The 24758-nt window shown below is 36.8% G+C and overlaps 1 protein-coding gene across 7 annotated transcripts in view; it reads left to right on the forward strand.

The window, feature by feature from the left end:
- GSK3B (glycogen synthase kinase 3 beta) overlaps positions 1-24758 on the forward strand; it is a 255961-nt gene that overhangs the window by 211681 nt on the left and 19522 nt on the right. For 5 of the 7 annotated variants that reach the window (XM_073231586.1, XM_073231585.1, XM_037013045.2 and 2 more), the window contains 2 exons: positions 2217-2255; positions 5173-5359. In XM_073231586.1, the coding sequence (XP_073087687.1) occupies positions 2217-2255; positions 5173-5359 (226 nt within the window). The remainder of the gene's footprint in view (positions 1-2216; positions 2256-5172; positions 5360-24758) is intronic. The other 2 variants (XM_073231587.1, XM_037013044.2) reach the window with 1 other exon arrangement.

Below are 24758 nucleotides of genomic sequence, written 5' to 3' on the forward strand. Positions count from 1 at the left end.
AAGGAAGGGCTCTTTGTGTTTCTTATGAATTATGTACTACATATGAGCACTTAAGTAGACTTAAATTATTAGTTAATTAACTTGGTTAATTAACATAATTAACGGTTCAACAAATTCATGGCATTGTCTCACTTTAATCCTGTATTTAGGTTTAAAAATTGAAAACAATTGTAGATGATTAATAGGTTACTTGAGAGCCAATATCGGGGTTGTTCTTTAGGGGTTTTCATGGTTTATCAGTTTTTAACATTGGGTGCTTGTGTATTTTGTGCATGACCAGAGAACAGTGTCTGTGTTGTACATTTATCACAATGAAAACTGTGGAGTGAGTAGGTGCTGTTCAAGTATTGTGAAGCAGCAATAGGCCTTGATGTGGTATTTAAGATTATTTATAAATGGTAATTGTAAAAGGCTAAAGATTTAGTCATAACAATTAGCTCCAGGTTGAAATTTGATATTTGAAAATTGCCTCTGTCATTTTTGAGTTATCCAAATGCAAATTTATTTTCAATAATTTAAGGATTCATTTGCATTTATTCAATACCACAAAGAATTTTTTTTTGAAAAAATAAATTTTTTCTGTTGGTTTCTTCTATAGACTAGTATTTGTGATGAGAGTTTGTTTCAATTTAAGAAAATGAGTTAAATGAGTTGCTGCACAGGTGAGGTAGTATTTGAACCATTTAAAAGTTCATGTCAGTGTTTTGGTTCTTTTAACTTTTTCCTTTCTTTCTTTTATTTATTTACTTTTTGCTTTGTTCTGTTTTGTTTTACAAATTTACTTTTTTTTTTTCAAGTTTTTACTAGGGGTGTTTTGGGCTCTTCATGGCCTTGCTAACATACTTGGCTGGCCATATTTAGTCTGCGCACTAATTGTTAGTTGGCCCAGTTGAGTCTTTACTTTGTGCTCTCAGTTTTTTTAGTCTGGTTTTCTATTTTTGTCCACCTGGTTGTGTTTTAGTTCATGAGAGAATTTTTTTCTGATGGGCCGGATTTTAATCCGTGTACTAAATTTTAGTCTGCAGACTAAAAGTAATCCGCGGATTATTTATTTTTGCAAAATATTTAATTCCCCCACTGGAAACTATCCTAAAAGAATGTTAAATTCTCTTAGAATAGCCAAGGGAATTCACAGCTACTGGTGAGTTCTGCCTTTTTTTTTATTGTCAATACCTAGACATAATAGACCATACGACCTCCCTTGCATATTTGGCTCCGTTGTGCCTAGGTGTTGGTGTACATCACTTTGCATGTCACCTATAACTGTGACTGTCCCTTAGTTGAATTGTTTATTGTATATTTTTTTGTTTAGCTTTTGGTGGGTGAATTGGGCATATTTGCAGATGGAACTGTGTTGATTTGTAGTGCTCAAAGATGTAGGATTTTTTTCTCAGTGAGTTTTTCCAAAAAGGAAAGAATGTTCTTTACTTATTTTTCCTAAGTAATGGGTGCAAGGGTATGAGGGGGCAAAGCCCACAATAGAAAAAGTGAGTTTATACCCGCACTCCTGAGGTGATTTGTCAATTTCCTTCAAGAGTCCTAAGATAATGAAAATGTCAGCAAATATCTTTTAGCAGGGAAGTCAATCCAAAATGGAGAATAATCCGCGGTGGCCTGATCCTTCTTAGTTCACACAAATTGAAAATATCTGGCTTGAAATCTATAGTAATATAAATTAAATATATTTATTACTTTCTTCTCATCACTTATAATTTAGCAAAAAAAATGTTTATACTGTGTAACTGGAAAACATTAATAGAGAAAAATTAGCATATTGGGAACTCATATCTTTAAAAGCAGGCTAATAAGCCCCCTCCCAGCCATGTCAATGGATGAAGAATCCAGGTCGCAGAAGACCAAATACTTTACTTTGGGAACTTTACTTCTAGATTTCATTTTGATTTTAACTTTTTTTGGTTTTGTATTTTTTTAATAAACGCACTGGCATTGGAACATAATAAACTAAAATGTTTCTTTATTGTGCCTCACCATTGCGCAATCAAAATTTTTTGCATACACTGTGGTGAAATAATTTTTAAAACTTGGACTTGCTACTGTGGAGACTGATGTTTAAAGTTTATAACTGTATAAACATTTTCTATGTCCCCCCACACCATGGATTTCTTATAACATTGGATATATTTTTCCTTGCTGGACTATTCTCTTTTGGATTGACTTCCCCTGTTTGGATTATTTCACTGCATTATCATCTTTAGGATTCGTCAGGAACAGGACATTTCACCTCAGGAGTGCGGGTATGTACTTAATTTTTTTTTCCCAAAATTTCAGAGCAGGTCTATAAAACTAGGGGGAAAACTTTTTTGAAAGGCTAAACATTTATTCACACCTGAAGTGTAATAACAGTAAGAACAATGTAGGTAGCTGTGATTTCTGTTTTTATTCACCGCATAGTACAGATTTAGACTGTCAGTCTCTTGAGTGATTTACTGACATGTAGACTTAGGAATTGTGGGGTTTGAAAACTATTGTTTTTATTTGAGTAAATATTGGTGAAGATCCACAGAACCAAAGGTTCTGAATGTTAAGTAACTTAAATGAGTAAGGAATGAAACTGGTAGAAACCTCTATGTTTTTAAGCCAAATTTCAGTAGTTACCAGCTTCCTTTTTTTTAGACACAAAAATAATTCAGAGGGCTTTTTTCTAGTTTGGGCTGTAATGTTAGGAAGGTGAATGCTACCACACCCTGTATTACGACCAGAAATGTTAACTTTGGGAGATACAGTGTTTTGATCTCACATGATTTTCCACTTAACCTTTATCCATAGAGAACTGAACCAAGACTCTTCTCATCATGAATCTCTGAAAGGGTTTAAAATAATAATATGAGCTCTTGAAATGAATTCTTTTTCTATATTATTTTTAACTTTTATTCTATGAGTTAGGATTCACTGGCAAATAAGCTGGTATGTATCATAGTGCCAAAATGGATGATCACTTGTAGCCAGTAAGATACCAAATAGATGTGGATGAGTTTTTTTAATAATCAAAGATAAGCTTGCAATACTAGCTTTATTAATAGCTTTAATACAAAATCTTCATTAATATAAAATATTTTCATTTAAAATATACTCACTGTCAAGCTACCCTACATTTGAATGTTATCTGGAGATACTTATTTCCAATTTTAGTGGTACTTTTAATTCTACTTGTGCTCCCATATTGGTGCCAAAGCATTTTTTATTAGAATAGCTAGCAAACTAAATCCATATGCTGTCAAATAAATGCAGACTGCCCTCTGGGATAAAATATGACAGTAGTGTTCACTATTTTTATGAAAAGTTTTATAAGTTTTCCCACTGATTATTTTCTTTTACATTTTGAGTTTGATTGTAGGCCTGACTGGGGAGCAAGAGAGGGAAAACAGTAAAGAACAGTGGAACATCTAAACAGTTTAACTTTAAGATTTCCTTAACAGGCAAGTCATACCATTCAAAAAGAAAAGATAAAACAGTTTTATAACCTAACAGAGGGTTTTCTAACACAACCAAATAAATTGACTAAAGTCCTCAATATTCTGAAATAAATTCCTAATATCCTACATAAACCAGTTACTCAATTTCCACAGAAAATATCTTTATTAATAATAAATTTTGTGTAAAACGAAAGAAAAAAAGATTTTGCTGTAGAAAGTACAGGCATACCTCATTTTGCTTTGCCTTATTGAGCTTTGCAGATAATTACCTTTTTTACCAATTGAAGTTTTGTGGCAGCCCTGTGTTGAGGAAGTTTGTTGGTGCCATTTTTCCAATAGCGTTTGCTCACTTCATGTCTCTCTGTTACATTTTAGTGATTCTCAAAATACTTCAAACTTTTTCATTATTATTATATTTGTTATGGTGATCTATGATCAGTGATTATGATTCACTGAAAGCTCAGGTGATGGTTAGCATTTTTTAGCAATAAAGCATTTTTTTAATTAAGGCATGTATACTGCTTTCTTAGACATAATGCTATTGCACATTTAATAGACCACAGTAAGTATAAGCATAACTTCTATATGCAGTGGAAAGCCAAAAAATTCATTTGGCTCACTTTATTGCTATAGTCACTTTATTACAGGGGTCTGGAACCAAAGTTCCTCCAAAGTTTGCCTGTGCTTTTATAAATAGTCTATTGAAATACAGTGAGCTCCATAGTAACTAGTTCTACCTTCAGCCAAAGTGAATAGGCAGATATTAAATGAGCCATTCTCATTAGGAACCAGGAAACCTTAGCGTATATGGCTCCTCCATGCATTGTCACAATCTACATGTCTTTTTCTCACTTGTAGATCTATTTCCCTCCATTTATACTTGTCTGCTTCTCTTTATATGTCCACTTCTACTACCACTGCCACACCCTCTATTTGATTCTGTGTTCTTCTTAATGGACATGTGTTTCTATTACTTTAAGCAAATTAACTTATTTGCATTTTACTTCGATAAAGCCTCCAGTTGACTTTTTCTTAGAGTTAATGGCTCTTAGTGAAAAATACATTTCTCTCCCCTCAGTAAAACGTAGAATTTTCATTCAAATGAGGGCAATCTGGCCATATTCGCAGTAACAGCTACTCTTTGAGAAAACAGTTGTGGACATTTTGCCAAATTCTGGGTATTTAGGAATTTCTTCATATAATGATAGGCTCTGTTTATTTAAGAGGTAATACCAAGTCATTAATACTGTAGACCTAAAGTAAATAGCTTTTCTTTTTTAAAAGACATTGATCGCCAAATTTGACAGTACTGTCCATTATTAACAATTGTTTTGCTAAAAGTTACACAAAAGAGGCAACCTTTTACCTACTCCTACAGCAGTGAAAACTTTTAAGTTTTTTATAGTCTTCTAGTTGTGCTTGCCTCCAGAACCCAGCCTTTCTTTGTACCTTTCATATTTTGTGTACATGTTTGTACATCTTTATGATTACTAAATGTAGATTTTTTTTTCCCATTTCCCTAGTTTTTTATCTGAGCTTTTCTCATATACTCTTTAATTAGCAGTTCACCCAAGTGTGGAGAATCATATATAGTTAACTCCTTTCATTCTAGAAGGTTCCTTTCACAAATGCAGCCATGTTTTTGTACGTGTTGGGAATTAACTCAGTACTCAGAGGCTGATTTGCTTAGATTCTTAAAATAACATTAATTGTTCTTTCCCCTTTTTTTATACTGCAGGTCTTCCGACCGCGAACTCCACCGGAGGCAATTGCACTGTGTAGTCGTCTGCTGGAATATACACCAACTGCCCGGTTGACACCACTGGAAGCTTGTGCACATTCATTTTTTGATGAATTACGGGACCCAAATGTCAAACTACCAAATGGGCGAGACACACCTGCACTCTTCAACTTCACCACTCAAGGTAATTCCAAACACTTAGCTCTTCTACCATTTCTGCGAAAGCTACACAAGCTACACATGGGTGTGAAGTGATACTGTTAATTAAAATCTGTATAGGACAAAAGTGAACATATTAAGTACTTATGCAGGTAGGAAACATCCTTTCTAACAACTTACTGGGCCACTACTTGTATGGTTTTGAATGAAATAGTGGCAGATAAAATTTTTCAAATAGGCATAGCTTTTCTAATTTTTAGATTATAGTAAATCTTGGTACGTGTGAATCTATAGAGATTTTTCACTAACAAGAATAATATACAATTTAGTCCTCAGATTTGGACATGAAACTTAGAATATTAGCATTTCTTGCTTCCCAAGGATTTATATTAAGATTTTTAAACATGGAAATAAATCAGTGGCTATATTTGTATAAATTCACATACTTTACAAATGCAGAGAGCTAGAGTCCGATAACTCTTAGAGCTTATATAAGGAATGTAGATGGAGAAATTCCCATCCCCTGCAGGGCTTGACACCATTGCTGCTGTCAAGAAAACATTGAAAGGAAAACTGAGTTTGTCCACTAGTGGTTTCTAAAAGGTCCAGGGATACTCATTATTTTTTCACCACTTCTGTGTTTATTTTTCTTCTCTGATTAGGATCCTAAGTAATTGAGTCAGTCACACTGCCTCTGATGGTATGATTTTTTTTCTTGCACTGAATGTCAAAAGAGTACAATTCCTAATAGACAAAACAAGCAATAAATAGTTGATTCATTGAGTGATAGCTTAGTCAAGCTAAAAATATAGAAGGGAGACAGAGCTTTTTATGACCAGGAAATAGATATATTTCCTTTATTTTTAAGGTGAATTTTTCTTCCCATATTTAACTTTTCTAAAATTGAACATGGAAAAATACATTGCTTAAGCTGTAGATTTGAAAAACCTGAGTTGCTAGGAAAATAGATTGGATGGTTCCATTGACTATAATCTTAGACTTCGATGTTAGTTAAGTACTAAGAATGCTGATGGCAGTCTTAAACTACATTCATAAAAGAAAAAAGTTCATATATCCTGGAATGATTAATTCAGACTAGGGCTGATCAGAAGTCATTTGGGGTATTGTTTTAGGTCCTGGCAATGCCATTTTAAGAATATTATTGGATACCAGGTAGGGTATACCAAGGAATGTAACTGAATATAGAAGCTAAAAGAGTGAAGACTTCAGGGACTCCTGAGAGTTGTATGAAAGTATCTCAAAGGCTATCTTTTAAAGAAAGGAATAGATGTATATTCTTTCTCTAGACAGCAAAATTGGAAATAATAGTAGAAAATTAGAAAGTAGAACTTAGCATGATTACTATACAATACAGGGCTCTTATAGGTACTATATTTGGGCACTAATAGATGAATCAATGAAGTTTTCAGTCATTCAAAGTGGAACAAGTATTTTTCAAAATACTGATTCTGTATTAGGAGAAAGCTGAATGATGTCAAATATTGCAGATAAGATTACTCCAGTTTGGCAGAATGTAGATGAAGATATAGATGGGAGACTCTCTTGGCAAAGATTTTATGATTCTATGCCATTAAGAAAATAAATTTTATTTTTAATTCTTATTGCTTTTGTTTTAATGTATTTCAAGAGTAATATATATATAGATTGAGGAAAATGTTCAGAGTACAAAGGAAATACAGAGAAAATTAAAGTCACAATCCCAAAATAATCTCTTACCACTCAAAATAATTACTTTGTAGCATTTTATGGTATACCTCTTTTCAGTCTTTTTTCTCATGTGTATACTGATAATTCTTGCAATATAAAGCCATACTCTATTTTCCTAAGAATCCCTAAAGTTGTTTTATTCATTGTTTGGTTTTTCTTTTTAACTCAAACATATTTAAAGTTATATAAAGGTTAATATTAACTTAGGGATTTTACTTTATTACATCTCATTTTATATAACAATTTTTTATGAGTTCTTTCTGTGCATCTTTTACATCCGTGTCTTTGTAATCAATATAGCTGTTTTTAAAACTATCGTAGATTTTTAGTTACTTCACCTAAATTTTCTATATGAAGCAGTTTTTTAATGTATCTGAGGCAACCATTGGAAATTCTACAAATACCCACTTACATAACATAACGTTTTTTATTCTTTTGTACTGTGGACATATGTTTATTATCTGCACAATGTAACTGTTCACTGGATTGCTTCTTAAAATGGTCTCTAAAATTTAGGCTTTTGTTTACCGTGACATCTAGCACTTGCAAATGTGGAGTGTTGGTATAAAAACTACTAAATTAAGGTTAAATTTCTTATCACTTCTGTCAGGTGACCTTAAAATTTCTCAAACCAGGATTGATTGAGGGATTTTTCACACTGTCTTCTCCAAGGACTGACTTTCTCAAAATAAACAAATCAAGAAAGCACCTTTTCTAGTGAGAACTTGGTGGAAATCCAAATACAACGTATTTATGATAGATACATTTTGGAAAATAATTCTTATATTCAGACATATTTGGCACATACTCTTCATCATATGTGTCCACTTGTACATGTTGATCATCACTGAAATATACCTTACGCCTTTTATTTGATCAGATTTAAAAATGCAGTTTTCAGTTTCACTGTTCACATGCACTGTTTTTGAAGGAACTACATTTGATTCTTTAGTCACTGGCAAATAGCTTTCCATTATTACTAAAGAATATAAAATTTTAAAATAGCTAAATTGGTTGTTCCGTGAATTTCTAAGCTTTTTTAACAAAGGAGATAAAATTTACATAAAGTGAACCATTTTAAAGTAAACCAGCGGCATTTAGTATACTCAACAATGTTCTTTAACCACCACCTCAGTCAAGTTTCCCAAAACACTTCCGATGCTTCTACAGGAAACTCCAGACCATTAACCATCAGCCCTTGTCAACCCCTCTGCCAACTCTTGGCAGCCACCAAGTCTGCCTTCTGTCTCTATGGATTTACCTATTCTGGATATTTCACATAAATGAAATCATGCAATATATTACCTTTTCTGTCTGGTTTCTTTGACTTAGTGTAGTATTTTCAAGTTTCATCCATGTAGCATGTGTCAACAATTTATTCTTTTTTATGGCTAACATTCCACTGTATTGTGTCTTAATCTGTGCAGGCTGCCATAACAAAATACCATAGTCAAGGTGGTTTAAACAACAAACATTGATTTCTCACAGTTCTGGAGGTTGGGAAGTCCAAGGTCATGGTGCCAGTAGATTTGGTGTCTGATGAGAGCCCACTTCCTGGTTTGCAGATGGGCCACCTTCTTACTGTATCCTTATCTGATAGAAAGAGATCACCTCTCTTGTGTGTCTTCTTATCCTGCCATTAATCCCATTGATGAAGGCTCTGCCCTCATGACCAGATTACCTCCCAAAGGCCTCATCTCAAAATACCATCACACTGGGGACTAGGGCTTCAGCATATAAATTTTAGAAGGACACAGACATTTAGTTTATAGCATACGGATATATACTACATTTGGTTTACCCGTTCATCTGTGGTGGACATTTGGCTCTTTCTGCCTTTTGGCTGTTTTGAATCATGCTGCTATGACCATTTGCATGCAAGTATTTGTTTGAATGCTTATTTTCAGTTCTTTGGGTTTTGCTGAGTTATATGATAGTTCTGTTTAATTTTTTGAGGAACCAGCAAACTGTTTTCCACAGTGGCTTGCACATTGTACATTCCCACCAGCAATGTACAAGGGTTCCAATTTTCTACATCCTCAACAGTACTTATCCCCCCCCTTTTTAAATGCTAATTATAGTGGGTGTAAAGTGGTATCTCATTGTGTTTCTAAGGTTGTTGCAATATAATGAATCAGGACTTAGTAAATGCTATATACCTATTAATAAATTACACTCATAAGACAGATTAATATGAAAGTACATAGACTTAGATTTTGGAATATGGTCCTCCAAATATTGGGAGGGCTTTTGTGAATGGGCTGTTTTCATACTGTTAATTAATAGAATTAACTAACTTGAATGTCCTTAGAAGCCTCTTAAGTTATGATACTTGAGCTTTGACACAAGGCCTTGTTAAAGTAAAAAAAAGGCACAATTTAAAAAGAATAAGTGATTTAGTTCAAACTTTATTTATGTGTCCATTTACAAGTATTTAAAAAGGAAGATCATTTTATTTTGATATTTTAAATAATTATGTTTTCTCAGAATATCAAACAAATATAGTTCTGTGTATGTCTGAATGTGTAGATATCTTTGAGGATTTGAAGAGTATGTGTATATTTGGATGTGGTATGTGTAGACACAGTGTGCAATTTCTGCAGCTGTCAGTGTTTATACGATTATATAGTTATCAATGAAAAGGTTGTATATTGAGTCTTAATATCTATTCAAATGGACCCGATAAATATATCCTTGAAATTGTTTTTCATGAAACTAAATGTATTAAATTGAAAGTGCCATCATTTTGAGATATGGCCCACCTGTTTTTAAGTATTAAAATGCTCTGTCTTAGCAACTATCTGAAACTGGGCTGTGATCACCTATAGTGCTTTCTCCCTGTCCATCTAGACCACTACTGAGACAGGGACCATGGGTGTAGTCAGAGTAGGGTGAGGGCCTCCGGAAAAAGCAAGGCAGGATATTTACAGTCAGAGCAATATAACAATGTGCAAAGAAGTCCCTATCAAAACTCTGTGTTAACCATTTTGCAAAGTCAAGGTCACACTAATTCTCTAGAGTAAAGATACCAGACTAGGAATATAGACATCTTCAGTGAGATCAGTTAAAGCTCAAAGACCAGGAACAACTTGGCCTGGAATGTTTGAATGTTCCACAAATAAAGAAGGGTATGTCATCATAACCTGTGACCACTGTAAACAGCCCTAGCAAACAAACAACAACCCAGCCCACCTTGGGGGCAGGGCAGGTAGTAAAAGTCCACACTCTAAGCCCTTTATCAGTTCCCCAAAATTCTCAAATGCCTATAAATCCCCTAGACAATGCACCAGCCCAGACTCTTGTCCCCTCCTGGTGCAAGCCAGGAGCTCTGTCCTCTCACTGTATGTCTCAATAAAAGCCTCTCCCTGGCTCTCCTACCTTGGGTGTTTGCTAAGTTCATTCTTCGACTCCACAAACAAGAACCCCGGCATCACTACTATACTACAGCTGTCCAGGGAAAAGGTTTTACTTGATGTCATTCTGTTTGATCTTCTATATTCTGATTTTGGAGCAATATTTCCAGATAATCTTCTTTATTACTAAGGCAAAGAAAGATGTAACTGTTGTGCAGATGTTACTGCACAATATTAACATTAGTTAATAGCAATTAATGGATGACAGAATAAAGCTGGGTAATACAAGAGCTTGAAGGAGAGACAATACCCCAGTAGGTTGTATAGCTAGAGTCCAGCAATGGGGGACATGGTGAGGGAAGGGGGGCGTTAATGAGTGTCTGCTACAGGCAGAATAAAACCCTCTTCCATCCTTGCAACAGATTTTCAGTGCAGAGAAGTCTTAAGTTAATTCACCCAAGTGAAGTAATCCCTGATTTGCATATAGTGTGTGCTCAGTGAATATTTATGTGACTTGAAATAAACAGTGTTAATTCATGCAACCAGTATTTATTGGGCATTTCTAGTGTTCTCTCTGAGTTGTTACTGTTTCTTAATTTGTAAGATAAACTTACCATATAAACACAGATATGAAGATTAAACAGTTGAGTAAAATATAGTGTTGTATTTTAAAGTAAAGCTTATAGTAAATCTAACTGCAATATGATGTTTGCTGTTATGCCATCCCTAAATGGTAGTTAGCATTACTTTAATATAATTGAAACAAGCATTTCTACGACCAACTAGATGAAGAAGAGAGATGAACAGATGTGGGACAGAAAACTCTCAGATCCTTCTGATCTAACTACAGAAACCATCAGACCTCTCATTTTTCTGGCACTGGGGCTTCAGTGTTATATGACCCCTGACTGGTAATATTATTTGCATCCAGACTTTGGAAACCAGGACAAACCATGGGCCCACCCTCTTTCCTCCAGTCATTGGATATCAAAGGTTGGACATAACCAGACCTTGGGAAGCATGTAGAATCAGGAAATCCCAACAGGGATCCAGATATTTATTCACTAATTCCTTGCCTATTCCAAGGTTGGAATATATTGGAAAATAGGTTATTTTGTATGTTTAAAGTGAGTCTCCAGCTAAACCCACTACCCACTTCCCCAATACCAGTTTTCTACCCAATTTGTGTGAAAGTTTACCAGATAAAATTATTTTAGCAAGCATTAGTCTCCTGTGGACATCAGACAGGATGGGGGTTGGGCTTGGGTGAGTAAAGATGATTAACTATTTACATTAATGTGATTTAGTTTGAAGATTTTACTGCCCTATGGCTTATAGCTAGACAGAGAGAATGGTAGCTTTGTGGGGAGAAAAGGAGGAATGGTGGCATATTGGATAGGCCAGAAGAAGGGAAAACTGCTTAAATGAGAGTTAAAATAGGGTATTTGTGGCAGTGGGTGAGCAGCATGCAAGGTGGTCTCAGGATACACAAACAAGAGTATCTGGACATGAGGAAAGCAGGTGATGAAATGGAAAAGGGGTTTCAGAAAGCAAGTTTAAAAAAAAGGACAGTGAAAGGAAAAGTAAGAGAAAACAAGGAAAGGAAAAAGGATCAGAGAAGGAATTTTTAAAGACTTTAGGAATGTGTTAGAGAACAGGAAATGATGAGAACGGGGGATTGAGGACAAGTTATAAATGGACAACAAAAGCAAATGTTCTAGAAACCCAGTTCATTGAAGGGTTATACTTCATTTGAAAGCAGCAAATTACTTAAAAGATTCATTGTAAACTCATTACTTATGATAATTTGGAGGTTCCATGATCTTTGTAGCAATGAATTTTAAACCGATCTTCCTGTTATAAAATAATGGTACACATAAACATGTTCAGCCCACTTGCTTATCTCCCTTTCTATGTCCTGGGCATTTTCTTACAGCTTGCATTATCCTCAGCCACATTTAAAGAGAGCATGATATTTCAACCACATGAGGTGATGAGGTATCTTCTGATACTGTTCTCAAATAACTATAAATTCTGAGCTGGGGCTTTTTGGTTTTTAGAGTTATTATAATTTATAATAGCAATGATAAGTTTACATAAGATAGGAATTCTTTATATATAGGTATGAATCAAATCATAAAATGAAACTCAGACTGCTCTAAATTGCAGTGCCCCTCCAATTTTTAAAAAACTGAACTGTAAGCTTTTTATGTGGCTATCTCTGTCTTCTTTTGTGTCCTTGTGAATGAACATGACTATAGAAAGTCTTTATAAGACAGTGGACCCGAGGAAATTTGGTTATACATAAATGGGTTATTCTGGTAAATAAATGAGAGGTGGAGCTGTTCATACTTATCAAAGAAATTGATGTCAGAATTATTAATATTTTACAAATAATCTAGAATAATAAATTTTCTAGGTGAGCAAGCCTTACTGTTGTAGGCACTGAAATGCTAACCCAGTGAAAACACACTGCTGGGAGAGCTTGAGAAAATTCATGAATGAGCTAAAAGGCACGTAAGATTTAGCAGGTAGCCAGATTGCTAATGACAGATAATGTTGACTGTATCCAAGATTTTGGGATCTAAATGATGAATTATGTATGAGAATTTTTGTTGTCTTGCCAGAGATTACAACTCTGCTGCTTTGGCCATACTGTTGAAAAGAATGTGGAATGGTGTTGGGACAATCAGTCAAAACTAATATCTTAAAGTTCTGTGTGTACTTGGGACAGATACTATTCCAAGAAACCACAACATTAATGATATATATAACCAAAGCAATAAAGGTATGCAGTATTGCAAACAAAAGAAAGTCAGAACTAAAGTCTAGCTCCCAATCTCTAACTAGCTGTAACCTTGGGCAAGGCACTATTTCTGAGTTTCCTCATTTTAAAAAGGTGAGGTAGCTACAATAAAGAATATTCATGACATTTCCAGCTTTAAATTTCTGAGTATAAAAATGAATTGACTCCAGAAAGACAAAAAGTGAAAGCCAAAACAGAGGCCAAGATAGAGTAAGATACATAAAATCACGGTATACATGTATTAAAGAAAAACACAGAGGGATTCCCCCAGAATTCAAAATAACAGCATTATTTTACAATGCCCTAACAGGTTATTTTTAGTTGGATAAAAGAACTTATAGTAATGTTTTATTTTTTATACTCTATCAACAATGGAGGTTAAGATTTTTAGTTTTTTAGTTCTTTTTTTTTTTTTAAGATTTTTAGTTTTAAGGTTATTAAGGCTTATTTTTTTTAGTCACCAGTACTTCAAAAATACTGATACTTTGCTAGATAACTTATAAAATATATTGCAACTATAAATGTAGTACACTAAATGCATTCAGATATTTTTGGGTGACTGGTATAAATTGTGATTTATACCCCTTAGGCAGTTCCAAGGCAATGTTGTCATGGTTGATATCATGTGGTCCTCACATGAAATATCACCAAGCAGTAGTACTAAGCCTTGCAATAATGTGCTATTTGCCTGATCTTCTAATTAGTATTCATTTAATTTTAGGATGTAGTTAGGAACATGGTCAAGGATTTCCTGGGCACTTTGAAATTGTTAGGAGGGGAGAGAAGGAGTTATAAAAAAGTATCCAAAAAAGCAGTTACTAGATTTTAGTAAAGTATAAGATCAAGGTGCAACATCCTAACGTTTCAATTACTGCTCCAAAAAAGTACACAAATGAAATGGGCACACCATTGATAAATCATTTAATCTTTCTTGTTAGTGGAGAGAAATTTCATTTTAACTATATGGACAACTGCTGGCAGTTTTCCTATATACAGAAGTAGCGTGATACACACATGAGGACATCAGATTACTTTTAGAAGAAAAAAAAAAAGTCTGCCTCATTTAATGACTCCTTTCTGGGGATCTGCAGGTTAAGCTCCTTCAAAGCTAACAAAGGAAGAAGATTCCACTCTACCCAATGACTGGTGTTTAATTATATCACTATACGAGTATGTCTAATCAACAGAAGGGTTGACTTCTTCACTCTGGCTAACACATTGCTGCTCTCAAGTTTTTCCTGTTTTCACCATACACAATTTGAACAAACATATATACCCTCCCCACTCCTCTCTGCATCCCACTCCAAAAAAAAAAAAATAGGACAGTTTCTTACCTGCTCTTCCTTATTACTAATTTTGGAAATCTTATATTTGGAAAAATAGAAACTTTAGACTAAGGGAAACCTCAGGTTTTGTCAACTAGATTTAGATTTTGTTTTGTTTTACTGTTTTTTAGAAAGATTGCTTTATCAGACAGATATGGTTGAGTTCATTCAGTTTGTACTTTCGTGGGGATTTTTTGTCAGTAGTCTGCAGTATAAGCAACAGTGCAGCAAAATTTAGTTAAATGAATCTGGTTAACCCTTGGTTGATTGATATCTACTTTGGTTGGTTACTGATAACTTTTTTAATTCATTTTGCTTTTCTTTAAATTGTACATCAAAATGTTTGGTTATGGAGTATGTAATGATTGATACACCATCAAAATATTCCTAATATTTTCAGGTAAACTGTGTGTTTTTTTTTGATGAATAGTTTTATGGCATCTGCAGTTGCTTGAAGAAATCTTTATCACACATCAACTTCCCTGAAGCCTCTGGACCCTGTTGCCATGTTGTTTTGAGCCACATCTCTGAGGCAGCATGGTCTCTCCTCTACTTCCCACCTCACACTTCTCCACAGCTGGCCCCACTTCAGTATTCTGTACATTCTTGTTCCCTAATTATCTCCCTACTCTCAAACCTGGCCCACATCTCCAGTAAATAAATATTACATTACTTTTCATTTGCAATTCTTCTTACTCCTTCTTCTGTGCCTTTAGGAATGCATCCACTCTCCCTGATCCTGAAAAGTTTTATTGGTTTGCTATTTCTGTCCTCCAAAATGTCATCCTTTTTTGCATTCTTTCACCACCATTTGTATCCATACTCATTGCCTTTACTTCCTTACTGTTCATTGTCATGGATAGACAGGGAGATTGGGATTATGTAGTGATTGTTACAAGCAAGAAATTATTACAGGCCATTTTGAACTTGTGACAGCTACAAAGAAGTGCCCATAGCTTCTTGCCACAAAAGGGACAAACTACAGAACACCACCACAGCAAGAGTACAAGGATACTTCCTCATTCACAGGCAAAAACTATAATTAGCAAGCTGTCTGAAGTTGAGAAGAGCTAATAGATGGAAAGCAGTGGACCTTAAGGAATGCCTGTATTTAAGGAAGGTAAGGAGGACAATGGCATAGAGAGGTCGGAGAGAGGTAGAACTGTAATTGTCCAATTCAGAATTCCTTAGCTCTTAGGATGTTTGACTCAAAAAAGGTTCATAAAAATCCTTCCCCCAGCCTCCCGCCACCCCACGCTCACTGGCAACTTTATAAGAACCTAATCTTTTTGTTTTGTGAACTTTACTTTCTCCTGTGTCTTCAGATGTGGTAAAGCCTTCAGGGTCCCATAGCTTTTCCTTTTCTTGCCTCTTTATTTTCTTCACTTTTCCCCATCTTTTCTTTCAGTAATCACCCCTCTCTCCTTAACCAAGGCCAAAATGACAGATTATTACCTAGGGATAAAGAGGATTGCTTTTTTTTTGAGATCTCTTAATTTAAAAATGCTCCTGGGAGCCAACATGGTGGCATGAGTAGGACAGTGGGAATCTCCTCCCAAAAACGTATATATTTTTGAAAATACAACAAATACAACTAACCCTAAAAGAGAGACCAGAAGACACAGGACAACAGCCAGAATACATCCACTCATGCGAGAGCCCACCACTTGGTGAAAGGGGTAAGATACAAGCCCCGGCCCAGCGGGACCCAAGCACACCTCCTCCCAGCTCCCGGCGGGAGGGAGAGGGAGCCCAGGACTGCTAAACACCCACCCCCAGCCACCCGCACCAGAGTGCAGACACAGTCCATGCATGGAGGGCTGGAAACAAGGGAAATAGGGCAGCAAGACCTCTGAGCGGGTTCCGAAGCTGATGCCCCTTTGACAAAGAAAAGCGAGTGCTTTCGGAAGTCTTAAAGGGACAAGGACATAACAGCTGGACGGAAACAACAAAGGTCACAGTCCAGTGGCTGGAAAATACAGGGAAAACTGGGGGCACTAACCCCCTGGGCAACAGCTCTGAGATCCCTCACGGAGGTAAACAGCCAAACAACACCCCACCCCGCCCCCATCCATTACCCCTCCGGGTGCTGCGAAAGCAAAGAAGCAGCCTAAGGCAAGCCCCGCCCTCAGAAAGGGAGTTTTCTCCATATTGGCCAGGCAAGACACAAAGACCCAGTCTACACGCAATTACCCAACATAAGCCACTAGGGGTCACAGTTGTCCCGGTAAAGAAAGGCCAGTAGCAAGTGAAAAGTTTGGCCCTCCCAGCTGACAGTCAATAGCACCTGTCAACATGAAAAGGCAAAAAAATATGATCCAGACAAGACTAACCCAGACAGCTTCGGCATCTGCTACATCTTCCCCTGAAAAGGAACCTGGGGAGATAGATTTGACCAGTCTTCCTGAAAAAGAATTCAAAACAAAAGTCATAACCATGCTGATGGACTTGCAGAGAAATATGCAAGAACTAAGGAAGGAGAATACAGAAATAAAAAAAGCTCTCGAAGGACTTCAGAACAGAATGGACGAGATGCAAGAGACCATTAATGGACTAGAAAACAGAGAACAGGAATGCAGAGAAGCTGATGCAGAGAGAGATAAAAGGATCTCCAGAAATGAAAGAATTCTAAGAGAGCTGAGTGACCAATCAAAAAGGAACAATATTCGCATTATAGGGGTACCAGAAGAGAGAGAAAAAGGGATAGAAAGTGTCTTTGAAGAAATAATTGCCGAAAACATCCCCAAACTAGGGGAGGAAATGGCCTCTCAGACCACAGAGGTACACAGAACTCCCATGACAAGGGATCCAAGGAGGGCAACACCAAGACACATAATAATTAAAATGGCAAAGATCAAAGACAAGGACAAAGTATTAAAGGCAGCCAGAGAGAAAAAAACGGTGACCTGCAAAGGAAAACCCATCAGGCTATCATCAGACTTCTCAACAGAAACCCTACAGGCCAGAAGAGAATGGCATGATATACTTAATGCAATGAAACAGAAGGGCCTTGAACCAAGACTACTGTATCCAGCACGAATATCATTTAAATATGAAGGAGGGATTAAACAATTCCCAGACAAGCAAAAGTTGAGGGAATTTGCCTCCCACAAACCCTCTACAGGGCATCCTACAGGGACTGCTCTAGATGGGAGTACTCCTACAAAGAGCACAGAACAGAACACCCAACATATGAAGAAGGGAGGAGGAGGAATAAGAAGGGAGAGAAATAAAGAATCATTAGACCGCATTTGTAATAGCTCAACAAGTGAGTTAAGTTAGACAGTAAGATAGTAAAGAAGCTAACCCTGAACCTTTGGTAAACCACAAACTTAAAGCCTGCAATGGCAATAAGTTCATACCTTTCAATAAAATCACCCTAAATGTAAATGGACTGAATGCACCAATCAAAAGACACAGAGTAATAGAATGGATAAAAAAGCAAGATCCAGCCATATGCTGCTTACAAGAGACTCACCTCAAACCCAAAGACATGCACAGACTTAAAGTCAAGGGATGGAAAAAGATATTTCATGCAAACAACAGAGAGAAGAAAGCAGGTGTTGCAATTCTGGTATCAGACAAAATAGACTTCAAAATAAAGAAAGTAACAAAAGACAAAGAAGGACACTACATAATGATAACGGGCTCAGTCCAACAAGAGGATATAACCATTATAAACATATATGCACCCAATACAGGAGCACTAACATACCTGAAACAAATGCTAACAGAACTAAAGGAGGAAATAGACTGCAATGCATTCATTCCAGGAGACTTCAACACACCACTCACTCCAAAGGACAGATCCACCAGACAGAAAATAAGTAAGGACACAGAGGCACTGAACAACACACTAGAACAGATGGACCTAATAGTAATCTACAGAACTCTACATCCAAAAGCAACAGGATAACACATTCTTCTCAAGTGCACATGGAACATTCTCCAGAATAGACCACATATTAGGCCACAAAAAGAGCATCAGTAAATTCCAAAAGATTGAAATCCTACCAACCAACTTTTCAGACCACAAAGGCATAAAACTAGAAATAAACTGTACAAAGAAAGCAAAAAGGCTCACAAACACATGGAGGCTTAACAACACGCTCCTAAGTAATCAATAGATCAATGACCAAATCAAAATGGAGATCCAGCAATATATGGAAACATTAAATAACAACAGCAACACTAAGCCCCAACTACTGTGGGACACAGCAAAAGCAGTCTTAAGAAGAAAGTATATAGCAATCCAGGCATATTTAAAAAAGGAAGAACAATCCCAAATAAATGGTCTAATGTCACAATTACCAAAATTGGAAAAAGAAGAACAAAAGAGGCCTAAGGTCAGCAGAAGGAGGGACATAATAAAGATCAGAGAAGAAATAAATAAAATTGAGAAGAATAAAACAATAGCAAAAATCAGTGAAACCAAGAGCTGGTTCTTCAAGAAAATAAACAAAATAGATAAGCCTCTAGCCAGACTTATTAAGAGGAAAAGAGAATCAACACAAATCAACAGTATCAGAAACGAGAAAGGAAAAATCATGACGGACCCCATAGAAATACAAAGAATTATTAGTGAGTACTATGAAAACCTATATGCTAACAAGCTTGGAAACCTAGGAGAAATGGACAACTTCCTAGAAAAATACAACCTTCCAAGACTGACCCAGAAAGAAACAGAAAATCTAAACAGACCAATTACCAGCAACGAAATTGAAGCGGTAATCAAAAAACTACCAAAGAACAAAACCCCCGGGCCAGATAGATTCACCTCAGAATTTTATCAGACATACAGGGAAGACATAATACCCATTCTCCTTAAAGTTTCCCAAAAATAGAAGAGGAGGGGATACTCCCAAACTCATTCTATGAAGCTAACATCACCCTAATACCAAAACCAGGCAAAGACCCCACCAAAAAAGAAAACTACAGACCAATATCCCTGATGAACGTAGATGCAAAAATACTCAACAAAATATTAGCAAACCGAATTCAAAAATACATCAAAAGGATCGTACACCATGGCCAAGTGGGATTCATCCCAGGGATGCAAGGATGGCACAACATTCGAAAGTCCATCAACATCATCCACCACATCAACAAAAAGAAAGACAAAAACCACATGATCATCTCCATAGATGCTGAAAAAGCATTCGACAAAGTTCAACATCCATTCATGATAAAAACTCTCAGCAAAATGGGAATAGAGGGCAAGTACCTCAACATAATAAAGGCCATATGATAAACCCACAGCCAACATTATATTGAACAGCGAGGAGCTGAAAGCTTTTCCTCTGAGATCAGGAACTAGACAGGGATGCCCACTCTCCCCACTGTTATTTAACATAGTACTGGAGGTCCTAGCCACAGCAATTAGACAAAACAAAGAAATACAAGGAATCCAGATTGGTAAAGAAGAAGTTAAACTGTCACTATTTGCAGATGACATGATACTATACATAAAAAACCCTAAAGACTCCACTCCAAAACTACTAGATCTTATATCGGAATACAGCAAAGTTGCAGGATACAAAATCAACACACAGAAATCTGTGGCTTTCCTATACACTAACAATGAACCAACAGAAAGAAAAATCAGGAAAACAACTCCATTCACAATTGCATCAAAAAAAATAAAATACCTAGGAATAAACCTAACCAAAGAAGTGAAAGACTTATACTCTGAAAACTACAAGTCACTCTTAAGAGAAATTAAAGGGGACACTAACAGATGGAAACGCATCCCATGCTCGTGGCTAGGAAGAATTAATATCGTCAAAATGGCCATCCTGCCCAAAGCAATATACAGATTTGATGCAATCCCTATGAAACTACCAGCAACATTCTTCAATAAACTGGAACAAATAATTCAAAAATTCATATGGAAACACCAAAGACCCCGAATAGCCAAAGCAATCCTGAGAAAGTGTCCTGGCCCGCGGGATGAACGTGGAGTGTGCCGGAGACGCCTGCAGAAATGAAACAAGCAAGGGACAGAAAGAACGACCAGCAAGACAGGATGTCTGATCAAGCTGGCCAAGTTTATTGTTTGTAGGCTTAATTTATACAGGTCAGCAAGGAAGGGGTGGGTCAAAAAGCAATTGGACCTTAGGTGACGCTGGCGGGAAGGTGTAAAGGGGTGACTGGGCTTTGGTTGGCGCCAGCGGGAGCAGAGAACCCGGAAGAGAAGCAGGGAGTTCGCCTTTTTGTGGGTGGGGGCTCTTTGGTCTCCGGCAAGAAAGAAGAATAAAGTAGGGGGGATCTCACTCCCCAACTTCAAGCTCTACTACAAAGCCATAGTAATCAAGACAATTTGGTACTGGCACAACAACAGAGCCACAGACCAATGGAACAGACTAGAGAATCCAGACATTAACCCAGACATATATGGTCAATTAATATTTGATAAAGGAGCCATGGACATACAATGGCGAAATGACAGTCTCTTAAACAGATGGTGCTGGCAAAACTGGACAGCTACATGTAGCAGAATGAAACTGGACCATGGCCTAACCCCATATACAAAAGTAAACTCAAAATGGTTCAAAGACCTGAATGTAAGTCATGAAACCATTAAACTCTTGGAAAAAACATAGGCAAAACCTCTTAGACATAAACATGAGTGACCTCTTCTTGAACATATCTCCCCAGGCAAGGAAAACAACAGCAAAAATGAACAAATGGGACTATATTAAGCTGAAAAGCTTCTGTACAGCAAAAGACGCCATTAATAGAACAAAAAGGAACCCTACAGTATGGGAGAATATATTTGTAAATGACAGATCCGATAAAGGCTTGACGTCCAGAATATATAAAGAGCTCACACGCCTCAACAAACAAAAAACAACCCAGTTAAAAAATGGGCAGAGGAACTGAACAGACGGTTCTCCAAAAAAGAAATACAGATGGCCAACAGACACATGAAAAGATGCTCCACATCGCTAATTATCAGAGAAATGCAAATTAAAACTACAATGAGGTATCACCTCACACCAGTAAGGATGGCTGCCATCCAAAAGACAAACAACAACAAATGTTGGCGAGGCTGTGGAGAAAGGGGAACCCTCCTACACTGCTGGTGGGAATGTAAATTAGTTCAACCATTGTGGAAAGCAGTATGGAGGTATATCAAAATGGTCAAAACAGACTTACCATTTGACCCAGGAATTCCACTCCTAGGAATTTACCCTAAGAATGCAGCAATCAAGTTTGAGAAAGACAGATGCACCCCTATGTTTATCGCAGCACTATTTACAATAGCCAAGAATTGGAAGCAACCTAAATGTCCATCAATAGATGAATGGATAAAGAATATGTGGTACATATACACAATGGAATACTACTCAGCCATAAGAAAAGGGCAAATCCTACCATTTGCAGCAACATGGATGGAGCTGGAGGGTATTATGCTCAGCGAAATAAGCCAAGCGTTGAAAGAGAAATACCAAATGATTTCACTCATCTGTGGAGTATAAGAACAAAGGAAAAACTGAAGGAACAAAACAGCAGCAGAATCACAGAACTCAAGAATGGACTAACAGGTACCAAAGGGAAAGGGACTGGGGAGGATGGGTGGGTGGGGAGGGATAAGGGGGGCGAGAAGAAAGGGGGGTATTAAGATTAGCATGCATGGGGGCATGGGAGAAAGGGGAGGGCTGCACAACACAGAGAGGACAAGTAGGGATTCTACAACACTTTGCTTTGCTGATGGACAGTGACTGTAAAGGGGTTTATAGGGGGGATCTGGTATAGGGGAGAGCCTAGTAAACATAATATTCATCATGTAAGTGTGGATTAATGATAAAAAAAGCAGTTCCTGTGTGGTGACCTCCAATGACTTCTACACAATGGTATAAAGGGCATATAAAAGTGTAGGCAAAGGGTCTGTTTGTGTTTATACAGAGGATTAAAGCCTAATTTGGCTACCCTGAAAATGAACTAAGATACGATATGAAAAAGAACTTCCAATATCAGCACTCTCTGGAAGACTCATGCCAGAAGATGATCATCAAAAAACCCCAACAAAGATCCACGCGCTGCTACAGGTGTAGATGCACTCATCACACTGGTTCCTGGACTTGCCATGGGAATGAAGAAGGAGATATCTAAGCTGGCCTGTGCATACAGTAAAACAACAAATTTGACTGGATCTACACTGTTGGAACTCAACCAAGAATTAGGAGAAGTGCAAATTGTAGCGCTCCAAAATCTTACAACTACAGACTATTTACTGTTAAAAGAACATATGGGATGTGAACAGTCCCCAGGAATGGGTTGTTACAATTTGTCTGATTTCTCTCAGACTGTTCAAGTTCAGTTGGACAATATCCACAATATCATAGATAAGTTTTCACAAATGCCTAAGGTGCCTAACTGGTTTTCTTGGTTTCACTGGAGATGGCTGGTAATTATAGGTATGCTTTGGTTATGTAACTGTACTCCTATTATGTTAATGTGTGTGCATAATTTAATTAGTAGTTTAAAACCTATACATGCTGAAGTTACTCTACAAGAAGATATGTCAAAGAAATAATCAATCTTCCCATGTTTTCTTCCGCCTGCTACTTCTATAGCTTTTCTTCTTCCTTCCTAATTACAACCCCTAAATAGAATTCATGCCTCATATCGAATTTACCGTGTATCACAATTCTTCCAAGTGATAAAGATACCTCAAGACAAGTGCTGGGCATAGAAGCCACAGGACATAAATATGCAAAGAAGTAAAAAAACTAACCTTTTCAAACATTAAGGCTTCTCTGTCACTTGCCAACTTTACATTTCCCTGTATGGCCCCAGAAGATGACTGGTTAGCCAGAGACGGGTAAGATTCCTCAAGGGAGGAACAACCTAAGACAGGCACAGTTGCAGGGGGGCCATCAGGTGAGAAACTGGGGATCAACAGAGGTGAGGCTTAGAACCTCTCCCCCCCTGTTCTGAGAGAAATCTTCTGCATCCGTGGATGTTTTATTGCCCTTGTCTAGCTTGGATTAACACATAGTCTACAGGCACACACCTGATCATCTACATTTGCTCTCTTACAACACTAAACTATGTTTTCTGCCTTTATCTTGCATCTACCTACCACTTCAGCATTTTATTAAAAATAATAATAATAAAGAGAGAAATGTGGTATCCATATATAAATCAAGTATAAAAATCAAACGATTATTCATATTTGAACTGTTTATAGTTCATAATGCATGATCAAAACCGAAAGTTTCTGTGATGACTGCCCTTGTACTGTTCACCATGTAACTTATTCGCTATGTAAGAATTTGTTCACCATGTAAGAACTTGTTCGTTGTGCTTCAAAAGATTGGAGACTGACGAAAATTAGGCTTGGGGTGGATTAATGATTATACATTGAGCATTGAGTCCCCTATACAGAATTTTATTGTTGTTAACAACCATTTGATCAATAAATAGGAGAGATGCCCTCACCAAAAAAAAAAAGTACACACTTACAATTATAAAATAAATAAGTAACCGGGATGTAATGTATAGCATAAGGAATATAGTCAAAATATTGTAACAAGTTGGTATGTTCAATCACTGTGTTGTACACCTGAAACTAATGTAATACTGTATGTCAACTACCCTTCAATAAAAAATAATCATCTAAAAAAAAAATGCTCCTATCCTGAGTAGGTTGAATAACTTTCTTGCCAACTTGTGCAGTTGTCCTTCCATTTTCTATTTCTGTAGCTGAAAGACAATTACTGTTTTCTCTGTTTGTCCTGGGACCTAACACCGTTTCATGCTCAGTGTTTTTACATGGATGGGAGTCTAGATAGGCAGATGAACAGATGGATTTCAAAGAAGCCTTTCAGTTTTTGCAGATTTTAATCTTACTTGGGATGGCAAATCTGACTTTTTTAGGTTAATGATAGTAACTGCCACATCCTGCTCTAATTTTATTCCTAGAGCCATAAAGTCGTCAGCCATGGTAATTGGGATTCTCTTGCTTTCCTAGGTACAAGATTGTAGGTTAAAATTGAACTGACTTGAAATAAAACATTAGAATCTTCCTATTCCTCAGTGAGAACCAAAACAGTTATTAATAAGCTGATGTTGAGAAAACAGCATGTCTTCAAACCTAATCATCAGGGTGGTGGTTTTCCAGCTGTTTTCCCAGAGAAACTCACACCAGATGCCTACATGTACAAGCACACCACCACTTCTTACTGTCCACATCATTAGATCCAA

The sequence above is a fragment of the Manis javanica genome, chromosome 3 (genome assembly GCF_040802235.1).
Source record: "Manis javanica isolate MJ-LG chromosome 3, MJ_LKY, whole genome shotgun sequence".
Lineage (NCBI taxonomy): Eukaryota > Metazoa > Chordata > Mammalia > Pholidota > Manidae > Manis > Manis javanica.